General features: G+C 37.7%; 1 protein-coding gene across 28 annotated transcripts in view; it reads right to left on the bottom strand.

The window, feature by feature from the left end:
- IQCH (IQ motif containing H) overlaps positions 1-20,903 on the bottom strand; it is a 249,328-nt gene that overhangs the window by 115,620 nt on the left and 112,805 nt on the right. For all 28 annotated transcript variants that reach the window (XR_008621111.2, XR_008621113.2, XR_008621115.2 and 25 more), the window contains 4 exons: positions 18,001-18,552; positions 17,227-17,293; positions 5,656-5,739; positions 1,671-1,846 (listed from right to left, as the gene is read on the bottom strand). Coding sequence is in view for 22 of the 28 variants with exons in the window: in XM_034939000.3 (XP_034794891.1) it covers positions 1,671-1,846; positions 5,656-5,739; positions 17,227-17,293; positions 18,001-18,552 (879 nt within the window). In the remaining 6 variants the exon portion in view is untranslated. The remainder of the gene's footprint in view (positions 1-1,670; positions 1,847-5,655; positions 5,740-17,226; positions 17,294-18,000; positions 18,553-20,903) is intronic.

Here is a 20,903-nt window from a genome sequence, read left to right as displayed (position 1 = left end):
CTCTACTAAAAATACAAAAATTAGCTGGGTGTGGTAGCACACACCTGTAATCCCAGCTACTCAGGAGGCTGAGGCAGGAGAATCACTTGAACCTGAGAGGCAGAGGTTGCAGTCAGCTGAGATCGCACCACTGCATTCCAGCCTGGGCGACAGAGTGAGACTCTGTCTCAAAAAAAAAGAAAAAAAGAAACTGTATGCTAAGAATTTGAAAAATGTTAGTTTTCTCACTTTTTTTCTCCCCAATCTAGTGCCCCTTCCCCATTCTATGCCTCTTTAATGTATATGGGCATTTCAGATGTGCAGAAACTCCTTACTAGCAGTTGGCAGCCATTAGATCAATTTTCTGGCTGGAGAAAATCAGGAATTTAACTAAACACTAATGGTAGTTCTTTTTCTTCCTTGCACCCTAATGTCCATAGTAACTATGTCATTGAGGCCAAGCAATAACTAGGAAGCACCAAAGAAATTCTTACATTGGTGGAGGATATTGGAAGGTTCCCAAGAATGTACATAAACGGCAGTGATTTGTCACTTGTCCTTTCTTTTGCTTCCCCAGCCCCTGTCCTTACCTTCCTCTTTCACAGTCAAAAGTGCCAATGAAACAAAACTGAGCAGAGGGTTTTTAGGGGAATACTGAGGCGTCCAGTTATGAAAAAATAAAATCTTCATTTTGGTAGAAAAGAATAAACCCTGACAACAATTGACTGAGTATACCAGCAAAGTAGAAATGCTATAGAAACTCCCCCAGTCCTGGCAGGCCTTTCCTTAGGTCCCTCCCCCACCCCCATTTTTTTTTTTTTTTGGTCAAATCATGGTACATCTGAAGTGTTAATGGGTAGTCACCCAACACATAGATGTTCCCTATGTATAGCATGCAATCACGTTGGCAATAGACAGACAGTTGACTTTGGTGCATTTCAATTGTAAATGAACACAGCTATCTTTAATTATCCCAAAAAAAGTCTCCTCAAAAATGCATAGTCCATTAGGTATTAAACTGTTGGCTGGTTAACATGGAAAGTTTAAATTCTTGTTAAAGTGTAGGGAAATTCATTTTAAGCCATCTTTTGTACTGCCTTATTCTAGAATGCTGCCTTTATCATTCCATGAATTTCCCAATGGCTCTTGTCTAGGAATAGGATTCCACTCAGAATTCATTCCATTCACTAAAAAATCAGCCCAATTAAAAAAAAAAAAACCTGAACATTGTTCATTAGGAACCATCTGATATGGTAAATCGAGCCAAATTCCCCTCAGGGGAAAAAACACGGAGTACCTGTGTGGATCAGAAAAGAGAGGGCCTGGTCTAGTTCTGCTCCTAACTAGCTTTGTGACTGTGGACAGGCCCAGCCTTTCTCTGCCTTAGTGTCCTCCACACAAAATTAAGAAAAAGGAATGGTACATGTTATAAATCCACCTACTTGATGGTACCACCTAGTAACTGGAATTAGGCTACAACTACAGAGAAACTGGGCAGGGGTAGCTCCACTAAGTCTGAAAGTTAAACTGGAATATTTATTTCCTACAGACCAACTAGTAGTCTAATCAGTAAAGCTGTTAAACTTGCAATAATATTTCACTGATGTGTACCAGAGCGTTGCAAGTTATTAAAATTTCCAATTTAATTTTACTGCATCCCTGAAACCATAGTAATTAGAAGACAAACTCACAGGGAAGATGTTTACAGCTTCAGGTGTGATAATTTTGAACCTGTCCTGCAGGTCACTTCTGTCCTCAAGGTTCCCAGATTTGACGGCTGCATGTAGACTTAGGATTTTTTTGTAATACAGCACTAACTCGTCATTCATATGATGGGAGCAGATGTAGATGACATTCACATTGGCATCTAAAAACAACAGGCACAATGTTAATTACTGGTGTGAAGGTAAATGACATTATGAACTCTGGCATCCGATTGGTGTTGTGCAGTTTAAAATAAAGAGCATATCCAAAACCCACGTTAAGGTTAATTTAGTTTGGTTTTGTACTATCTGAGCAATCTAACTGGCTTTTTTACAGTTCGGCATTTCTCTAAAGAAAATATAAATAACACCACCACCAACGAAATAGATGCAATGATTCCTTCAGAAGGAGGGCTGTGAGATACCTTGGAAATGTACTTTCAAATAATACATAGGGATTTAGCCACACAACTCCCATTAACATCAATGGGAATCACATACTGCTTTAAAAATTTATTCCATTAACTTCAGTAAATTATAAAACAGAGCTACCAACTTTACAAAGCTGATGAAATTGCAATTTCTTATTCTGTATGGACTTGACAGGGTCAATTCAGGGAATGTCCTGTTGAAATAAATGGTCTGATTATAACCACAGCAATAATTATTTCAGGAAACCAGCCTTTCCCTTGCTTGATTCCCAAAGAGGAGTACATTACTTAAATAGCAGGTCTAGTGATTCTTGGTTTAAAGGAAACACCATCTTAATTTAACTTTTCTCCTTCTTAAGATGTGCTTCTTACATGTAACATAGCAAGAAACCCTAATTAAATATCCCATCCAAATGGAATAGTGAAATGAGAGTATCCACTCCATGCTGCAGAATATTTCAGGGAGTATGAATAGGAAATCAGCAGTCAATGAAGTCATTCATTTGTTCATCCATTCATTCACAAAATAGCTGACTGATCTGTAGGGGCAAAGCCCTTGGCTAAATGTGGAGGGAAATACAGTAATCATTGTGGGCACGATGAAGCATGTAGACCAGGTACTTAGAGAAGTTCAGAGGAGGGAGCACTGTAAACGTTTTCTTAGGCAAGCAGGGCAAAGAGAGGATCTTCAGACTCCTCTGATCAGTTTGGCAGAGTATATATACAGAGCATAGACTGAATTAAATTCTAGTTATTTAACCTTTCTAAGCATTCATTTCTTCATCTGTAAAAAGGGGAACAAAACCACCTGGGGCATAGAGTTTTAGACACTATTAAATGAGTGAAGATATAGAAAGTATCTGGTGCAGCATCTGGCACATAGTAAGTGCTCAAGAAACAGCACAGGTGTGTGAATGTGCTCCTGGCCCACCCTGACTAGGCTGGCCAACAGTGACTCCCCAGCTGCCCCCACACCTACATTCCTTTTGATCAGTGCCTCAAGATTTAACATGAAGTAGTTCTGGGGTTCTATCCTATTGTTTCCAATCTATTAATCTTGTCTTTCCAAGCTCCTTAAAGGCAATGTTTGTACTATTTCTTATATTCCCCTAAGCCCTGGCACAGTGTGGAGTATGTAGGAGTCACTCAATAAACACTTCTGGACTGACTGAAGGGATGATGGAGAGATTCACAAAGTTGGGAAGGTCTTTTACACCTAGACGCAGGGCATACAAGAGAAATCTCTCTAGAGACCTAGAGGGGGTGTTTTCTGAAGTGACCTAGTGCTAGGCCCAGAGCAGGTGCTCCATACATGGGAATATTTAAGTGGCTCCCATTTAATTTTGAAGCATAAACCTCAAAATAAATTAACTGAGGAGGCAGTAAGTAAATAACTTGCATCCAATTGCTGAATCATCAAATTAGTCATCTTAAGTCTTGTATTTTGAAGAAGAGACTAGCGTCTAACCAAATTACAGTAGAGGTTTTAAAAATCAAACTAATGAGTTTTTTTTAAGTATGAAAGAATAGGGCAGAAAAACAACAAAAATAGCTTACAGACTGTAACAGATGAAAAATAATTTTTTTCTTGGGAAGAAAATTTCTAGGTTACAAATGATAAAAGGAATCATGTTGCCAATTTCACCTTTCCTGTTAATTTCTGGCAAAGGAATACGTATCACTAACTCTAAGATTCAGTATTAGTGGGTTTTATCATGTGTTAATTTTACACATGTTCAAAATTAACTGACAGGTAATTTTGGAAAGGAATTGATATGAAGATGAAACTTTCTTTGATTGCTGGTCAGTAATCAGTCACTTCCTTGCTGAACTCATCTAGGAACTGAAAATACTAGCCATTGGGGTCTGCACCTGAGAACCATGAATTCACAGCCAATATCTAGTGACAAGCCTTACCAGTGTGACTGGATTATCTTTGTTTCCCCCGAATAAGAAGAAAAACCATAGGGGATAATAATGTATTCTTCCATAAAATTATTACTTATTTTTCTATTTTCTTCACATTTTTATTTCACAAAAAAGTACTTTTTCTTCATCTAACTACTATTTCTAAACTTTCATTACTCCTCTTGAAGACATTTTATGATTGCCTTGCTATATCATGAAGACTATATACCAAGAAAAAAGCATTTGGTTCATAATCTCTCAGAAATGTTCATATAAGCAAAATATTCCATTGCAGGTAGAGACAGACTGAATTATTGAGTTGTTTAAAATAGAAGCCTAATACTTTCAAGTCTTTTCCAATAATGAGAATCTTTTATAAAGAAATTATTTCGTGATGGCTTATACTATATATAGAAAGAGATATAAAAAGCTGAGGAAAAAAATTAATTCAAATAAATTAGAGGAAAGTCTGCCCTCTGCTGCACTTCAGTGGTTTCCATCCAGTCAGGTTTTTAGTTGAAATAGCTTAGCACTAACAAATCAATCTTAAGTCATTAAAAATTTTTTTTGTAATGCTGAAAAACAATCTGAGTGCCTAGATAATAGATTAAAGCAATTACGATTATTATTTTAGGACACTGTAAATTTCTAGTACTGATGTATTTTTTGCTAACAAATGGCATTTATAAAATAATAATGATGCTGAAATATATATGAATCATGTAAAGTATGTCATTCCAGGGAGCCAGTTAAGTTGGTCCTTGATCATTTAAAATTCTTCCTTGTTTTTCTTAAATAAGGGCCAAAGAAATTGTATTTTAACAAAGCAAAGAAGTTCTTATTTGATAACTAATACAAATCTAATTTTTGTGTAACCTTGAATTTTTGGCAAGTATCTCACAAACAGATTCAATGTTATTGCTTAGCTTTTGCAACCTATATTCTTAGAGCCTAATCGGAACCCGGGCCTTGAACAGTGTCAACCAAAGCTATCACATTCAGGCATCCTTCTCTCCTGGCTCCAGATGGGTGTCTGATTAAGAACTGACCAAACCAGTATCAGAACCTGACTTTTACAAAGATGTATACATCACTGAATCAAGGTCTGTATTTCTAAAAATTCCCTCCATTAAGCACTTCACGTTTTCTAATAATAAGATGCTCTATATTTAAATAAAAGCTTCTTTTAAAAATCTATCTTAATTTTCCCTTTTTTTCTTATGAAAACACAATGCTTCATTTCTGATACCACCTTTCACACATTCCCCAGATACTATAAGAGACAAGACTGACACAAATGTAAAACTTTGACTTCACTCACTGCAAGATTCAGTAAATAAAGATTTCGGTTTATAGGAGAGAAATTCTGATCCAAACCTGCAGCAAAGATAATCTAGAAAACTGCCCAAGTAAATTGGTTAAAATGTCATTTTTTATTCAAGTTGATTTTACTACAAATATGTTTTTTAAAATAAAACATTTAATTGCCCTGTGGGTAGATTAAACATCTGAGCTTTTTCCTTGTAGAGGAAAAAAATAAGCAAAAAACAAACAAACAAACAAAACAACACATTCTATCAACATCCACTGATAAACATTCCAAAGAGTCATTTGTGTAAAACTATTTACTGTACCTAAGATGTCACACAGCCTCCCCAGCTGCATGTTCTGCTGTGTGTTGAAATCGGCAATATGTTCTCTCACAGGCTGGGAATACCCTAAAAGGCAAACAAGGTGTCAAAACCCAGAAAGAGCAAGTCGATATAGCAAAATGGCACAAGAGAATTTCAAAATGTCACAGTCCATATTTCCAGGAAAAAATTTTCTCTGAAGCATCTTACAGAAACAACCCAATCCCGAAGAATGAGGTGCTTGTTTCTCGGGGGAATTAAACATTATTCTGGAAGATGTGCTAAGCAACATACTCTGTAACAGAGGGGTTCACATTTTTCAGTACCAACAAGGCTGCTAAGAATCAAGATGACAAAACATGGAGAAAATTTCTGACATGCAATATGAATGTTTACAAGGATGTGTAAGAAAATCATGCTCAGGTTAAAAAAAATATCGTTTTGGCTTCTTAATGTGAGCTTCTTATGTGGTATTTTGAAGATGTGTTCCAGAATCATTCTAAAGTGACACATAGATTTCAGATAAATCCCTTGCTGTCAGGAATATGTATTTAAATAATTCAAATACTAAAGAAATCAACTTCTGCTCACGGTCACAAGAACTTTTAACTTTCAAAGGGCAAGAAGAGCTAATGCAGTTACTTTGTCAGTACTAATAAAAGTCCTGCAGTTTGCCTTCATTTCCACTGGAAACGTAGCAGAAGGGAAAACACATATGAATTACTATTGTCCAAAAATCTCTCACAAAAGAAACAACAGCGGAAATACTTTCTGCTGATATTTCAGGTCATTAAAAAAAGTGAATCAAAACATAAACTTAAAAAGCATGCATACTCACAAGCAGGTATAACTGCTTATATGAAATTCAACAACTGTAGGTGTAACTTTTTTTTTCTTCATTAAAATTGCTTTTCACATTTTGAAGAGATGCTTCAATGCCTCCTTGTGGTTAGTGAGCCCAAACACACATTTCAAGTTAAACTGCTCTAGATAAAGTGATTTCATATACTACATCTTCAAGATGTGACACACATTTCCTTTTCAGCATAAGGAAAACTATAGCAATTCAGGCAATGGGGCTTCAGACCAAATGAACTCTGATAATTGGCTCTTTGCTTTGATGTCAGTGTTTAAACACTAGACAATGTCTGGAAATTAAATGACTTTACAATCATCTAAAAGTCTCTCTTTGCTTTGCATCTGGACTTAAGAATTAAAGAGAGAGGCAGAAGGACAAATGAGCTGTTCGAATCATTTTTGAAAAATTACTAATCTTTCAAATAATTTAGAGAACCATTCCACATATAAAAGCTAATATAGGCAGTTACAACTCCAATGTCTTTATGTGTGACTGCAATATTGTAACTTGGGATTTTGCATATGTATAATTTTATCTATATTCAAATAAATGTTTAGAAAGATGTATTGTGGATAACATATAGCAAGAGTATAAAAAGGCAGGAAAATGCCTAAAGAATAAAGTGTGATTAAGAAAAGTGCCTGAGAGCATTCCATGACTGCATTGCCTTTCAAAAGTAAAGATAAAAGCAGTATAATATGTCTCATTAAGATGATGTCCAATTTAAAATATAAAAGATGTCTGATCACTTTGTTGCCACATACGCAGCATGTGAGTGAATAAGTCTGTGTTCCATTCCAGTGTTTGAAGTCAGTTTTCCAACAAATTACTTGGGACCTCTGTTACCACTGATCAAGAATGCATATAAAATGTCTACATAGAATACACCCATTTTAAAGAAGTGTATGCTAATCTTGGAACATTGTTGTAGAAAATCACATGCAGTTACAGACATGAAAACACCTTGTAAGCTGCAAAGTGCTTTATAAACACAAGGTATTTTAATGTTACAAGGTATGGATGTTTCCAAAACATATAACAACAACAACAACAAACTCTGTGACAAGCAACAGACCATTCTACATGGACAAGATACAACGCAATGTACAATGACATCAGCAGAGCAGAAGTTGGGAGTCAATATATTTTTTTAAGTCAGACTTGTTTTGTTTTATACATCCATAAAGTATATGTGTTGACAGGTGAAAAGATTTCATCTATGCTGATAGTATATGCTAAATATAACAGTGACTTAACCACAAAACTATCAACAAGGATGTCATGGTTTGCGGGAGTTCAGTAGACAGGCCCAGTGGCGATGAGACATTGCACTTTGGGATATAATCTACAATGATATGGTTTCTTCAAGGGTATCATTAGGAACACTGGGGGAGTTCTGAGAGACTATCAACCTCAATCCTGTCATACTATAGATAAGGAAACTCAAGGTAAGTGTCTTGTCTCTTGTCCAAGGTCACATAAACCTAGCAATTATTATACGGTTTAGATACTACATATTAGCTCTTGTGAGAAATTTAGTTATATAAAATAAAAGACTCTCCAAGTGTAAGCAGAGAAGAAGTCCAGAAGGGACAAAGAGCTTTGGCCTCTTTTCTCACTTTTATTTTCAGTTGTTGTAGTAGGCAGAATAATGGCCCTTCAAAAACGTCCAAGTTCCAATACCCACAACCAGTGAATATATTGGGTTACATGACAAAGGAGAAATAAAGTTGCTAATGGAATTAAGGTTGCTATCAACTGACCTTAAAATCAAGAGATTATCCTGGATTATCTGGCTGGGCCAGGTGTAATTGTCAGAGTCCTTAGAAGTGGGAGAGGGAAGCAGAAGAGAAGAGTTGCTAGGTCTCTCTTGAGGCAATAAGGTCCTCATCATCATGGGGTATGCCTGACCACCCTTTTCTAAAGTTCTTAGTCTCCCTTCACTGTTATTCTCTTGCACCTGTTCTTCACCACCCTTTTCTCATTTTGTCGTTACATATTTCTTTGCTTGGTTGTTTACTTTGTTGTCCATTTCTTCTTTCCCCTGCATCACTCTAGCTCCTGTAACCAGACTCTTAGCTACATTAGAGCAGGCACTTGTGAAATCTCCAGTCAAATAAACGAATGAAACACGTGTGAAGCCCGTACTCAAAAAATCTTTTAATTCTTTTTTTTTTTTTGACAGGGTATCACTCTGTTGCCCAGGCTGGCATGCAGTGGTGCAATCTCGACTCACTGCAGCCTCAACCTCCTGGGCTCAAGTGATCCTCCCACCTCAGCCTCTCGATTAGGTGAGACTACTGGTGCACACTACCACACCTGGCTAATTTTTGTAATTTTTGTAGAGCCAGGGTTTCACCATGTTGCCCAGGCTGATCTCAAATTCCTGGGCTAAAGTGATCCACCCACCTCAGCCTCCCAAAGTGCTGGTATTATAGGCATGAGCCACCATGTCCGGCCTGTCTTTTAAATTCTTAGCCCTTTCTCCTGTGTGTTCTCATCACTCCCCCTTCTTTCAACTCTTCTAAAATTGGGTCTCTAAGCTGGAGAACTTCTGGAGAATTCAAAGAATGGTAAGTGGGATTTGTAGCTTTTTCCAGGTCCTCATTAGCACAGAACAATACAACACTAGCAGAAAGAGGCACTCTCTATTCCTCATCACTATAGAAAGGATCACAGCCTCTTTTCTTATGGCCATTCTCATTTCCTGAAAAATATTCCTAGTTTGATAGAGAGTTCCGTCTTTTCTCAAATAAGTAGTTGTGAAATATTATTGTCTCTACATCAAAGAAACTTACCTGAGAGCTGCCTCTCTGAAGTTACTCATCTACTACTTCTGGTCCCCCATTGAACCAAGGTTGCTCATCAAGGGTTACTGGCAATCATTTCTCCATCTTCACTTCTACCTTCACAGCCTTTCCCAGTCTCTTTCTGCATAAACATCTATCAGATGACACTAATTGCCTCTTTGCATCCAGCAAACTAGCTCTGCTAGGATTGGCTTTTCTTTCACAGTAACCACAGAAACCCAAGAACATGAGCAAGGCCACACTGAGTGACTGAGCCCCCTTGGCACTGGTGCATGCCTCTGTGACAGGCCCCTGTTGTTGCAGCAGATCATACGTTCTTGAAAACTCAGCTTCTTACCCAGTGGGTGACTCCTAGTTTCTTTTGTCTCCCAAGTCCTATTTCTTATAATGGTATTCAAGGCAGAGAAGAGGTTAACAACAGACTCTTGATTACCAAGTAGTAGTTGTTTATCTCATCACTCTAGCCTGGGATGGTAGTCATTCATGCCTCAGTTTGGTGATCTGGAGGAATAGTTCTCAACCTTTTCCTCATTTTGAAACTCATGATCAGTGATGTTCAATGCATCACATCCTCCCAGCAGCATACTCAAGCTTACTCCATCCCTTTCTCTCCTAATCAAGAGAGCACACTGGAAGAAAGGTGAAGAAGAGTGACATTGATACAGAGATAATCTGGAATTGCTCCAATTCATAAGAAAACTTTGGTATTCTAATGGTAGAAAAATAAGAAGACACATGATATACTCACAAATGATTGCATATCAGCATCTTATAATAATAGAGAACTATGATCTAGACACTGTGGTTGTAACCAGGCTTTAATTACTTATGCAAGTGTGAAGGCACAAGACACTAGAAAGCAAGAAGGTGGGTTCCCAAAAGATGGCAAGAAACAGCTCTATCTGGGTTATTTATATAGTATATCAATTGCCAGTTAGATTAAAATAAAATAGTTGGTTTTTTGGGGGGCTATTGAAGGGGATTAGGGAATTTTGGTATAAAGATGTAGAAAACATGGAAGTACATTTGTTGAGTTTTGAAAACATCCTCAAACCAAATGGACCAAATGGATTCACCTTCAAAAAATTAAGGAAGTTCTCTTGTTTAAACTTTTCTCAGTGGTTAGCACAGCATTGCATGCAACTAAAGCCAGTTGTATTAGTCCATTTTCACACTGCTATAAAGAACTACATGGCTGGGCACAGTGGCTCACACCTGTAATCCCAACACTTTGGGAGGCCGAGGTGGGCAGATTACCTGAGGTTGGGAGTTCGAGACCAGCCTGACCAACATGGAGAAACCCCATCTCTACTAAAAATACAAAATTAGCTGGGCGTGGTGGCACATGCCTGTAATTTCAGCTACTTGGGAGGCTGAGGCAGGAGAATTGCTTGAACCCAGGAGGCGGAGGTTGCGGTGAGCTGAGATTGCACCATTGCACTCCAGCCTGGGCAACAAGAGTGAAATTCCATCTCGAAAAAAAAAAAAAAGAACTGAGTAATTTATGAAGAAAAAACGTTTATTTGACTCACAGTTCCACATGACTGGGGAGGCTTCAGAAGACTTACAATCATGGCGGAAGGTGAAGGGGAAACAAAGACCTTCTTCACATGGTGGCAGGAGAGAGACAGTGAACGAGGGGGGAAGTGCCACACTTTAAAACTGTCGGCTCTTGTGAGAACTTACTCCCTACCACAAGAAAAGCAAGGGGGAAACCTGCCCCTGTAATCCAATCGTCTCCCACCAGGCCCCTCCTCCAACATGTGGGGATTACAATTCAAAATAAGATTTGGGTGGGGACACAGAACCAAACCATATCACCAATGATTCTCAAATTGTGATCTGGGAACCCTAGGGGATACTGAGAACCTTTCAGGGAGTCTGCAAGGTAAAAACTATTTTCAAAATTATACTAAGATGTTCTTTGCCTTTTTCAATCTTGTTCTCTTACAAGTTACAAAAGACAAAAAGTTTATTAATATGATTGTAGATTCCACATTGCAAGTAACACTTAGAATTACCATTGTGGAGTTTAGTATAAAGTCAAAGAAGAATATACACAACTATCTGAAAAGGCTATAAAACATACAAATTATTCTTTCATTTTCCAAATACTTATCTGTGTAGGGCTAGATTTTCTTCATGTGAGTCAACCAAAACAACATATTGCAACAGATTGAATACAGAAGCAGATATGAGAATCCAACCATGTTCCATTAATTTTTCAGACCTGTCAGACAATCCTACCCTTCTCACTAATTTTTTTTTGCTTTAGAAAATAATTATGTTTCAAAAATATGTTATTTAGATTAGTGTTGGTAGTGGGCTTATTATTGTTATTTTAAAAGAAGTTAATAAACATTTTAAAAATTACTGTTTTAATTTCAAATACAGTTAATAATGACAGATATAATCCACTTAAACCAATGTTCTTTACGGTCTTCAATAATCATGATGAGTGTAAAGGGGTCCTGAGAACCACTGAACAAGCCTTTTAATATTTTTTATGAGTGTAAAGGATGTTATCTTTTATAGTGAAAAATTCCTTCTACAGCATATCCTAATATTAATAGATCTCATGAAAAGCCTATGAGCTGGAGTCACCTGACACCCAGTTCAATGCTGTTTCTGTATTTCGTGGTACAACATCATATAGCTCAAGACCAATTGGATAATTTCATATTACAAGATCATGGGACCAACTCTGATCTAACCAGTATAAATGAGTGTTGATTTCAATTACATGGGTGAATACAAATATGTGTGTGTTTGGGCTATAAAGCATTTTTAAAGTTTAAGTGTACTTTGTTCCTGATCCTGAAAGATCTGGATATTTCTGGGAAATGCTGTCTGGGAAGTCTTGGCAGTACACCTATCCCAAGGATCTAGTATGGCAACACCATAGCTAAACTATGGATTCTATACTACTTGCCAAAATATATGTTGAAGACTGCAAAGATTTTATTGAAAGTCCAGATTTCCTAGCCTGAGGTGGACGGAACAACATCCATCTTGTCTTTGAGCTGTCAACTCAAAAGTAAAAAGCAGCATTGAACTGGGTATCAGGTGACTCCAGCTCATAGTAGAGAAAGCAGAAAGGTGCCAGTGTGCGTGGAGGCATAGTAAAAAGTGATTGCAGATCTAACGCCGTTGGCTGCCATCCTCCACTCTGCCCCTGTTCACAAATGTAGGTGAGTTCAAGCTTTTATCTCTTGGCAGAAGAGCACAGAGTTAGGAAGCAAGAGTCTCATAAGCATTTGGGACTTTCTCAGTTCAGCATATGATCGGTTGCACACAAAAGTAAGTTTCCCTATCCTTTCTCGTAGGCTTCTGTGAAAGTACAGATGAGCTGGAAAATGCTGTATTTCATGAACTTCATAATAACAGGATCCATAATTTTTATGGAAAGAAGAATTTGAAGACCACTACTTGTTTTAACCCCAAGAATAACTTGCTAAAATAGGGCACAGAGGGAAAATATGGAACTGAACTATATACATTCTTTTTAGTCATCAAGTCAATTGGCAGTGAAATAAAAGATTACACAGAGAAAAGAAAAAAAAATCCCACCTCTATTTTTACTTTAAAGGAGGAGGAGAAGTGAGAGTGAAAACTCATCCCTGGGGGTTTAATTGGCTGGCAGTGGCTTCATATACTGCTCACAGCAGCAGAGCCCCATACTTGGCACGTCTCATTTAATGTCAATATATTTTAAAAAGCAACTGAGTTTATACGTAGCACCAAGTGATGTGCTGCAGTAAAGAAGCACAGGGGTTAAATTAGAAGTGGAGGAAATACTTGGCCAAAGAAACTGGGAGCAAAATTAGTCTGTAGGTTTTATTTAGACATCTGGTTTTTCTAGAGGAATTAGGATTCTTCAGGTTCTTTCTCATTTGATTGATAGATTTTGCTTAAAATAGACCCTAATATTTTATTCCTGTTATGAACCACTGTAGATTATTTTGTTATAATTATATTAATAAAAATGATAAAATAGGTAATATCCAATTAAGAGATCAGCCTATAAACTCTGAAAAATGTTTCTTTATCATCTTATAAAATTACAAGGCAAATCAGGTTTTTTTGACAGCAGCATTCCACTTCTCTTGTGGGTTAAAAATAGCTAAAATTTTTGTTATATCTAGGAATACTATCTGAAATATATAACAATCAAGTTTCATAAGTCCTCCTTTCTTTTTTTTTTTTTCTTTTTTTTTTTTTTTTTTGAGATGGAATCTCGCTGTGTCTCCAGGCTAGAGTGCAGTGGCGTGATCTCGGCTCACTGCAACCTCCGCCTCCCAGGTTCAAGCGATTCTCCTGCTTCAGCCTCCTGAGTAGCTGGGACTACAGGTGCGTGCCACCACACCCAGCTAATTTTTGTATTTTTAGTAGAAACGGGGTTTCACCATGTTGGCCAGGATGGTCTCGATCTCTTGACCTCGTGATCTGCCCGCCTTGGCCTCTTGAAGGATTGGGATTACAGGCGTGAGCCATCACACCTGGCCTAAGTCCTCCTTTCAAAGAGGTTACTCCACAATGTTTAATTGTCTTACTGTTCATATTACCAAGCCACAGATTTTAAAATACTTTATAAATATTTTGTGGTCAAAAACATTACTGAAAGGCCATCCTTTCTGTGATCACCAGTTTGGAAAATGCAATTATTCCCATGTGTGCAAAACTGCATAAATAACCAAATGCTTACAACTACAATATATTATGCAGTTATCAACTACTTAGCTTTCATTTGAAGGGTTCAAACAAGTTAGTGCAGCCCCAATTGGCTAGCAGCATGGTGTAATTATTTGTAGAGCTAATTCTACAGCAAATTTCCTATGGCAAGAGAAAAAGAGGACAAGGCTGCAACTTGTGTTAAATGCCTACCTGAACCAGACAGTCCTACCAACTGATTTTGACTAGTGAATCTGTCTCAACTTTGGAAATGAAATTACTAGATTGAATAGATTAGTTTTCTTCCAGTACATTTAGAGAAAAAATTTGCTTCACTTTCATCCACTTCTATTTTTATGAATTGTATAGGTCAGTCCCTGGTGCATGAGACAAAGAAGTTTGTGGCATCTAGCTGAAATCTTCTTTAAGGACTCCCAGGGATGTGGTACACAAAAAAAGGGTACCCTATATCCTTAAAAATATATACATAGTTTGAGAATTCTATCTGTGGAATAGGTAGGAGATGACAGCTTGTTGTTACTTAATTTAATGTTCACAAGTCATTTGTATAAAATCCAAAGCACGGCCGGATGCGGTGGCGCACACCTATAATCCCAGCACTTTGGGAGGCTGAGGCTGGTGGATCACTTGAGGTCAGGGGTTCCAGACCAGCCTGGCCAACATGGTGAAACCCCGTCTCTACTGAAAATACAAAAATTAGCCAGGCGTGGTGGTACATGCCTATAATCCCAGCTACTTAGGAGGCTGAGGCAGGAGAATTGCTTGAACCCGGGAGGCGGAGGTTGCACTGAGCCGAGATCGCACCACTGCACTCCAGCCTGGGTGACAGAGTGAGACTCTGTCTCAAAAAAAAAAAAAAAATCCAAAACAAAGATTGTAGAAACAAATACTATAGGATCAAAGCCCAGGTATTATTCTCTTTTGAAAGTGTGCAATTAATCTTTTAAAATGCTCATTTGAGAAGAAATCTGAGCTTGTTCTTATCTCTTAGAAATTACATAATTAGCAGTTTTTCTTTAAAATGGGTATCATGTTGTTAACAAACAAAAATTGCTACATTAGGGAAGACTTTCATATTTATTATGTATTTATTTAAACTGAATATGTGTAATCCAGAAGAAAACTAGTTTTAATATCATATTTAAAATAACGTTTTCTATTTCTAGCTTCTTTGACCAGATTATTCTCCCACTTAATTTATTTTATTTTATTAATTTTTTTAGACACAGTGTCTCTGTCATCCAGGCTGGAATGCAGTGGGATGATCATAGCTCACTGTAATCTCAAACTCCTGGGCTCAAGTGATCTTCCCTCCTTAGCCTTCTCAGTAGAAGGACTACAGGCCTGCGCCACCATGCCTGGCTAATTTTTGAAACTTTCTAAAACAGGGTCTCACTATGTTGTTCAGCCTAGTCTTGAACTCCTGGCCTCAAGCAATCCTCCCAAAGTGCTGGGAACTCCCACATAATTTTTATTCAGTAAGCCCTTTTGAAATTTTAAGACACTTTCACTCAAATTTTTTTTATTACCTAGTTTACATAACGATTACTTTCAAATTTTTACTTCTTTGGAAACTCCTTTGTATCAAGCTTCTCTGCAGAGCAGACTGCATGGAAGTTTTTAGGAGGGTCAGAGGTGGGAGTATAGGAGTAAAGAAGTTTGTGTCTATCACACCTTTGTGCTAAGCAACTTTGCAAAGTGGGGGGCCCTGTATAGAGAAAGCAAAACAAAATTTCCCATATAATATCAGGTCTGGTCCACAATTAGTTGCAGAAGCAAAGCCTCCTGCACCTTATTCGAAGGACTCAAGTCAACTAATGGAGTCTGCAATTAGCCTCTTTGGTTGCAATCAACTACAAGTGCAATTTCTGTGTGTGAACTAATTTTGTGTGTAAAAGTAGTCTCATCAAAACAAAAGCCTAACTTAGAATGAAATTCAGATCCTATACCTCACTTAGATCCTAAGAAGAAACAAATTTCTTTCATGAGCCATGAGGTAGACCAAAACTAAAAGGCTCTGTGCAATGCAAGTATTTTCTTAACCTTCTGTAAGTACTTAGATCTAAGTACTCCAGAGTCTTGAAAAGATTGCCTTATTTTATTATTGATATTTTACTAATTTAAAAATAATTGTATTGTATAATGATTTAAATGTTTTTTCTTTTCATATTACTGTTTAAATGTGTTATGTTTCTACACTACACATAAGTACACAAACTGGTTATGCTCACATATGAATATGAATAAACTGCAATCCAGAATTCTGTTACAACAGATCACTTAATGCATTGCTCTACTTAAAAGACTTTAACAAAGAGCTAATATGTATGTAACAAAGAGATTCAATGGGTTGTGCTGCTTGTCAAAACTCTACCAAGTCAGCTTAGGAAATCTGACCTCACCAAGGAAATTTAACACACTAGTGAGATGCAAAACAAAACAAAACAAAATAAGGAAGCAAACAAATCCCAAACATGTTGACAGTAGCTCATGTCTTAAAAGAAACTCCAATGCAAATTTCTGAAATTCCCAATGTCATTTTGGCATACCTTTTTTACCAGTGTGTTTCAGACAACAGCTTTTAAGTTCCCCAATTCATAAATGTAATTAAATAATTACATTAGTGCTAATTAACATGAAACTGCAGATTATTTAAGCACAAAAAACACTATTCAACTTCTTAATTATTCTTGTTCACACAGCATTTCCTTTTGCTCAGGCGCCCTAGGTGCAAATAAAGCATCCCATCTGCTCGTAATTAGAACTAAATAATTTCAGAGAATGTAGCTTATCATTTTGACTGCACATTTGATTAAAAACAGTGTACAAGCAATATCCTGGCTTATTGGCGTAACAGCAACAACACATACAAGCCTGTGTTCTTCTATCATTAAAGAAGATCGAAAACATTATCTGTTATTTCAGGGGGAAAAATACAACTTTTTAGTTCATTTCATACAGATGAAAGCGAATTACAGCAAATCACCTCTCCACTGAATAGCAGCCCCCACATAATGACTTTATTTGCTTAATCCCCAAATTAAACGCCGTTTCAAGCGAGGGCCCTGTGTTATTACTCTCATCATGTCGAGAACATTTTCCTGCCGAGACCAATTTGAATAAAACAAGGGGCCTTCCTTGAACTCAATCAAGGAGCCATAATGTGGTGGGTAATAGAGGTTGCTGATAGATTTGCAGGCAAAAGTGTTATACCTAATGATGGGATATGGATAATAGTCCTCCTGGAGGTCCTGATGCGATTCCAGTTGGCTGCCAGATGCTAAAAATCAAGAAGAGCATTGATCAGTGACAGGAAGCTGTAGTGGATTCATCTAGTCAAACTTCAGCTGTTTTTCCACTGTACAGTTAAGCCAGGCATAAATTATATTAATTGATTTAATTACATACTTAAAACATCTTCCCCAATTAATTTAATTAGGTGGCTACATGATGCTACTGGCAGGGGAAGATTAGAGGCAGCTCACTTAATTAACAGAATATGAATGAAAAAAAGAGAAAGCAAACATAAATGAAATTGTGAGCACTAATTAAAAGGCTGTCTGCAAACTTAAATACTTTCTGACAAAGTGGTGACAGCAATGTAGACAAGAGAGGATTTTTTTTTTTCTGAGCAAATTAAAGTGCCAGAAGGTATATATAGGGAGAAAAAGTAATGCAGTTAAAACATTGATTTTCTGACAGAACTACCATAGTCAAAGTGAAGGGACTTTTTTTTTTTCTATAGAAAAATTGCAACAGATTTTGCAGGCACGAAAGCCAGATTCTTGATTAGGGCTAAACTATGATGCACAAACAAATGTGGGGTTTGTGCATCATACATTGAGGGGAGTGAAAAGCGTGGGAGTCTGAGGCGAGGAGGGTAGTTGGAAAGAGAAAGGGAAGATAAAGAGACAACTTATTACAACCGCTCAAGCACGAAATGTTTAGAAAAAGAGGTCTGCCTTAACAGCTGGCAGCCTTGTGCACCTTGGCTCGAATGCGAAAATTCTCCAGGTGTCTCTGACGTGATTCCTTTAGTATCTTCTTTAGTCGAGTCTTATGGCAATATAACAGCCAAGCAATGGCAATCACACCTGATGCCCACTTCTGCTGGCGATAAAAGAGGAAGAATTTTCTTGCTTTGTAGCATTTCCATGTGGCTTGGATCTTCATGGCGGCCTCCGAATTTCCATCTTGGCCCTTGTACCTTTGCCCTGGAAGATTTATCAGCATTTGGACATGAGCTGGGTCCTCTAACACTGAGAGAAGGTCATATCTGCTAAGTTTATTCGTCAGCTCAAACTCTGGAAGGAGGGCCACCAAATTATTCCCTTTTATTTTGACTTCTGGTATAGCATAGTTCCTGAGAAACTTCTCGACGTGTTCCAAGAGAGAAAAAATACCTCCCCAAGCTAAGCTAAAATGTTCCTTGAATGCTAAGAAGTCTGGGGCTGTATTGTCTATGACACCATCATAAATTAAAAAGTCATAATCCCACAGTGATTTCAGGGCTCTCAAAGGTGTTTTGACTTTCATGGCCTGTGGAAAAAAAGAAATATATTTTAGAAGTGAAAGATATTATGATCTCCTTTAAATGAGTGGTCAAGACACACACTACATTATCATTTAGCATTCAATGGTGGGAAGATATGAATCCTAGCACTGATTTAACACACACGTCATAATACGAAAGTCTAGCTAGTATATATCATTAAAACTCATTACCAGATGGATATCTTAGAGATCACTCAAATCTATTAACATTTTTATAAAAGTGTTATAAAATTGTTCAAGGAAACCAGTCATAAAAAATTATGCATTTAGTTTACTTTGATACAATCACCTGACCCCCAATCTCTGTGATTTAGTTTTTACACATGCACGCATGGTCTGAGAAGCATGTTGCTGATTCCTTGATCACAGCTTATCCACCAGTCTGAAAAACAGGGCGAAGCCTTTCTTCGCATTCCTTAGGATAACTTCAAATGTGCCCGTTAAAAGTTGTTTCTGACTTCATAAAAGATCATCACTTTTTAGCATTTTATAGTTCTTCTGCCATCTTCTCTTAATATCCAGAGGTCATTTTTACAAGGAACATTATGTTATATGTTATCACCTTTGTCATTCTTAGGTTTCTCTTGACACGTGTTCTTTTATTCTTAAGTCTGGTTTCTTCTTAGGAACATATCTGGGGCTGTCCCAGGTGGATTAGGATCACAAATCTGATAACAAAACCAAGGGAGCATTTGCTTTTCATTTTGTTCCCACCTGTATTGACGTTTTAAGCTATGAAAATACTTTTATTTATAATTGGTAAATTTCTAAGACTCGGATGCTGAGCAATTTTTTTTGTTCTTTACACTTTCTATGTTAAAAATAATAAATGCTATTTAAAAAATCAAATCAGAGGTTGTTTAGATGACAATAGCAATACATGTCACCCCCACCTAAAAAAAAGGAAAGGTAAATTGTGTTGTGTCAATGACCACTCTGTAACCACTACATTTCAATTCTCAGAACCTATTCTACTGAAAACAGACACTCTGCCCAAGATCTAAATGTTCCTGATGGCTTGGAGGGGCTGGGGGAGAGGGAGGGTACAGATTTTCAGGCCCTGAGTTCTCGTCAGTAAACCCGGTGTTAACTTACTGTAATAATTGTTTCTTCTTGCTTAGGTATGTAAGGAATAGATTGTTTTCAACATGTCAGCGTTCTCAGATGTATAAGCCCATCTTTACCAAACTGTAGGGTTATTATTGCTCTTCGCATTTTGAAGAGTTTTCAAAAAACTCAAAGAACCCCCCCCCCCCAGCAATTTATCCATAACGATTACGCCACAGCACTGTGTTGAGTATTACTATATCAGATTATTCACGCGTTTTCTTTTCTCCGGTCCTGGGCCGTGGAATAATTAATTAGACTGCCATCTCAAGTAAAAATGCTGAAAAACAAGTGTTAAGTCCAAAAGTGCAAATTTCCTTTCACTTTAGAAGCAGACTTTAAACAGCAGTGAGCTTTTTGTGTACTTTTAACTTGAGTTGTTATAAGGCATAAAAATGAGGGAAAAAATCTTCTCGCCAAGCTTCTATCCCTTTCTGATCTAATCAGGGTGCCAGAAGAGAATGCAAGCTACTTGGTAGATGAAAATAAATTCCTTCTTCTTGGATGGGCAAGAGAAAGTTGGAGAAGTAATGCCCCCTTCAGCAGCCACCAGTGCTGGCAGGAGAGGCTGCCACTCCTGGTAGAAGACAAGTGGCACATGTTCCGACAGAAATGGCCTCTATGGCCACATTGCTCCCTCCCTTCAGGAACGGTCTCTGATACTAGGAATTAGAATTCAGAGAAGAATGACAGTGCTTCATCAGTGAGAAACAGACATGCAAAATAATCACAGATGGACATGTATGGAGATGGCTGGTCCTGCCAGTCACGTGTGATTCAGTCAACAGGACTCTGAGACTTCTATAAGAAGCAAAGCTATCGATGGGAGATTTGCCAGAGAATCTTGTCTTCTTGGCAATATTCTGAAACTTCTTATCTTCACAGCGAGACATGTGGAATTAGGACCATCTATGAAAATGGGACAACCTTGGCAGAAGTTGAGAAAGGAGAGAACTCACGTCTCTCTCAGACAGTGCCTTTCCATGGGGTGGGTCTAGGGTTTTTACGTACATCAGCAAATGCATTTTAGACCTTCTGAAAGAACAGCTTTGGGTGGCAGTGGGAGCAAAATTTATCAGTGGCTGTTTTAGAACAAAGGGATTACACCTTTCTACCTTCTTGGATGATATTCCAGCAAAGACCTGCTCTCAAAGGAAACATACTCCTGGACATCAAACAGACCACTCAGGCACTGGGAAGCTATCGGTTTGGAGTCAGCTAAAGCATAA

The sequence above is a fragment of the Pan paniscus genome, chromosome 16 (assembly GCF_029289425.2).
Source record: "Pan paniscus chromosome 16, NHGRI_mPanPan1-v2.0_pri, whole genome shotgun sequence".
In the NCBI taxonomy this organism is placed as follows: domain Eukaryota; kingdom Metazoa; phylum Chordata; class Mammalia; order Primates; family Hominidae; genus Pan; species Pan paniscus.
This window is presented reverse-complemented; position numbering and strand designations above follow the sequence as displayed.